General features: G+C 41.4%; 1 protein-coding gene across 2 annotated transcripts in view; it reads left to right on the top strand.

Annotated features, from left to right (window-relative positions):
- fhdc1 (FH2 domain containing 1) overlaps positions 1 to 1889 on the top strand; it is a 33688-nt gene that overhangs the window by 25488 nt on the left and 6311 nt on the right. For both annotated transcript variants that reach the window (XM_007578543.2, XM_016664399.1), the window contains exons 9-10: positions 938 to 1008; positions 1555 to 1672. In XM_007578543.2, the coding sequence (XP_007578605.1) occupies positions 938 to 1008; positions 1555 to 1672 (189 nt within the window). The remainder of the gene's footprint in view (positions 1 to 937; positions 1009 to 1554; positions 1673 to 1889) is intronic.

Here is a 1889-nt window from a genome sequence, read left to right as displayed (position 1 = left end):
ATCCATCCATCCATCCATCCATCCATCCATCCATCCATCTTTTTTGGTTATTTTGACCATTTCTCATTTTCTGTAAATATGTTGTTAGTATATAGAATAAAAGAACAATGTTCATTTTACTCAAACATTTACCTATGAAGAGTAAAATCAGAGAACCGATCATTTTGCGGTGTTCTCTCAATATTTTTCAAGAGCTGCATATCTATAGCACAAGTTTGATTCATATAACTTATTTTTTGTGTTTTTCTTTCAAACTGACAACATTTAAGGAGATTATTGTTGCTTTGTTTTCCTTGTTGCTGAACTTTGGCTGCTTCTTTAGATGTTTTTACTGATTTTATGGGCCGCTTCTAAGGAAACAGAAAAAATAACATACCAAACCTCAGTGACCAAGAAGTAAGGCATAAGTGTCCATCTAGCTGCAGAAAAGTCAGCATGATTCACATATAAGCTGTGCTTTATAAGTGAGCTCTGAACAATATTCTGTCCTGGTTAGGTAGATGAACTGGAGAGAAAAGCAGAGTCATGAGAAAAACTTGGAAAGACCTTCAGAAAGCCAGGAGGGTCTGGCACTCTGGAAGCTACACATAAACACAGTGGGTTTGGTTTTGTGGTGTAACTGCGACAGGAATCATGCTTCCCTAACAACAAACCCTGGATCACCAGTGAGCTACAGGAACTGTTATGTTGAGATCCATCCTTACTCCCAAAACTTTAGTCCTGCTGTAAGAGGAAGAGGAAATACCAAACACTGTGATTCCCAGAGGGATGTTTGGAGAGCAGATGGTGACCAAAAGCATTAAAGAGATAAAACTGGATCACCAAACTTACGTAGCTCCATAAAACATCCATGTGTCTTCAAAACAGCACACATCCTACTTTATCCAGCCCAGTATTCAGTGTTGTGATGTAAATTATCTGATGTTTCCCCACACAGGAGGCGAAGAAGAAGGATGAAAAGTTACTAAAGTTTCCAGAGAATCTGCAGCATGTACAGAGTGCAGCCAGGTGAACCAAAACTTCCGTCTGGTGTTTGCATTTGATATTAAATACATATTTATACTCTCCCATCCAAAGGTTTTATCGATATTTAAGCTTTGCACCTGCATGATTGAAGAGTCATGAATCAGTTTTGAAGAGGTTGAGTGGATTCACTGAAGACTCTGGCCTGTGTCACATGCACATTGCGGTGCGAGTCCTTCTAGCTTCCCAAGGTCAGATGTGTGTGTTCAGTGCAGCTCCTGCACTGCAGAGGCTGCATCACTGCTGCACTCCTCCCAGCAGTCCTCCAGTTCTTAAAGTCTGAATCAAATCAACAGAACTGACTGAGGTTTGTGTTTTAACCATAAGTCAGTTCAACTCAATTCGATTCAAAAAACGTTATTTAACCCTAGCGATGCAATAACTGCATAGAAAGAAAGGGTAATATGCATTAGCGAAGTCCAAATGAGGTGAGGTGAGTGAGTCCTGTGGGACGGGGCAATCGAAGAGTGTGTGAGGGGTGTGAATGTATATCTGTCGGGAATTCCTGACCTCTTTCTTGTTTCTGTGCAGAATTTCAGTTGAAAACATTGAGCTGGAGTTTTCCTCCTTATACGTCCGGATCAAATCCCTGGAGGAGAAAATCCAAGGAGAAGAGCAGCTGCAGCTGCAGCTGGAGCCCTTTCTGCAGGTGAAGCTGCTGCACTGATGTCACACAGCAGACACGCACACACACGTTTACGTGGCTATCTTCGTGAGAATTTTCCATTGACTTCTTTCATTTCTACAGGCTAAACCTTAACCTTATCCTAACCCAATCCCGAACCCTAACCAAAACTCAATTCGCACCTTAGTCCTAAATCTAACCTGTGACCCAAAAACAGTGTTTCCCCTTGTCTGTCTAATAG

This window comes from Poecilia formosa, unplaced genomic scaffold, assembly GCF_000485575.1.
Source record: "Poecilia formosa unplaced genomic scaffold, Poecilia_formosa-5.1.2 Scaffold483, whole genome shotgun sequence".
NCBI lineage: Eukaryota > Metazoa > Chordata > Actinopteri > Cyprinodontiformes > Poeciliidae > Poecilia > Poecilia formosa.
Note: the sequence above shows the minus strand (reverse complement) of the source record. Positions and strands in the feature narration are given on the sequence as shown.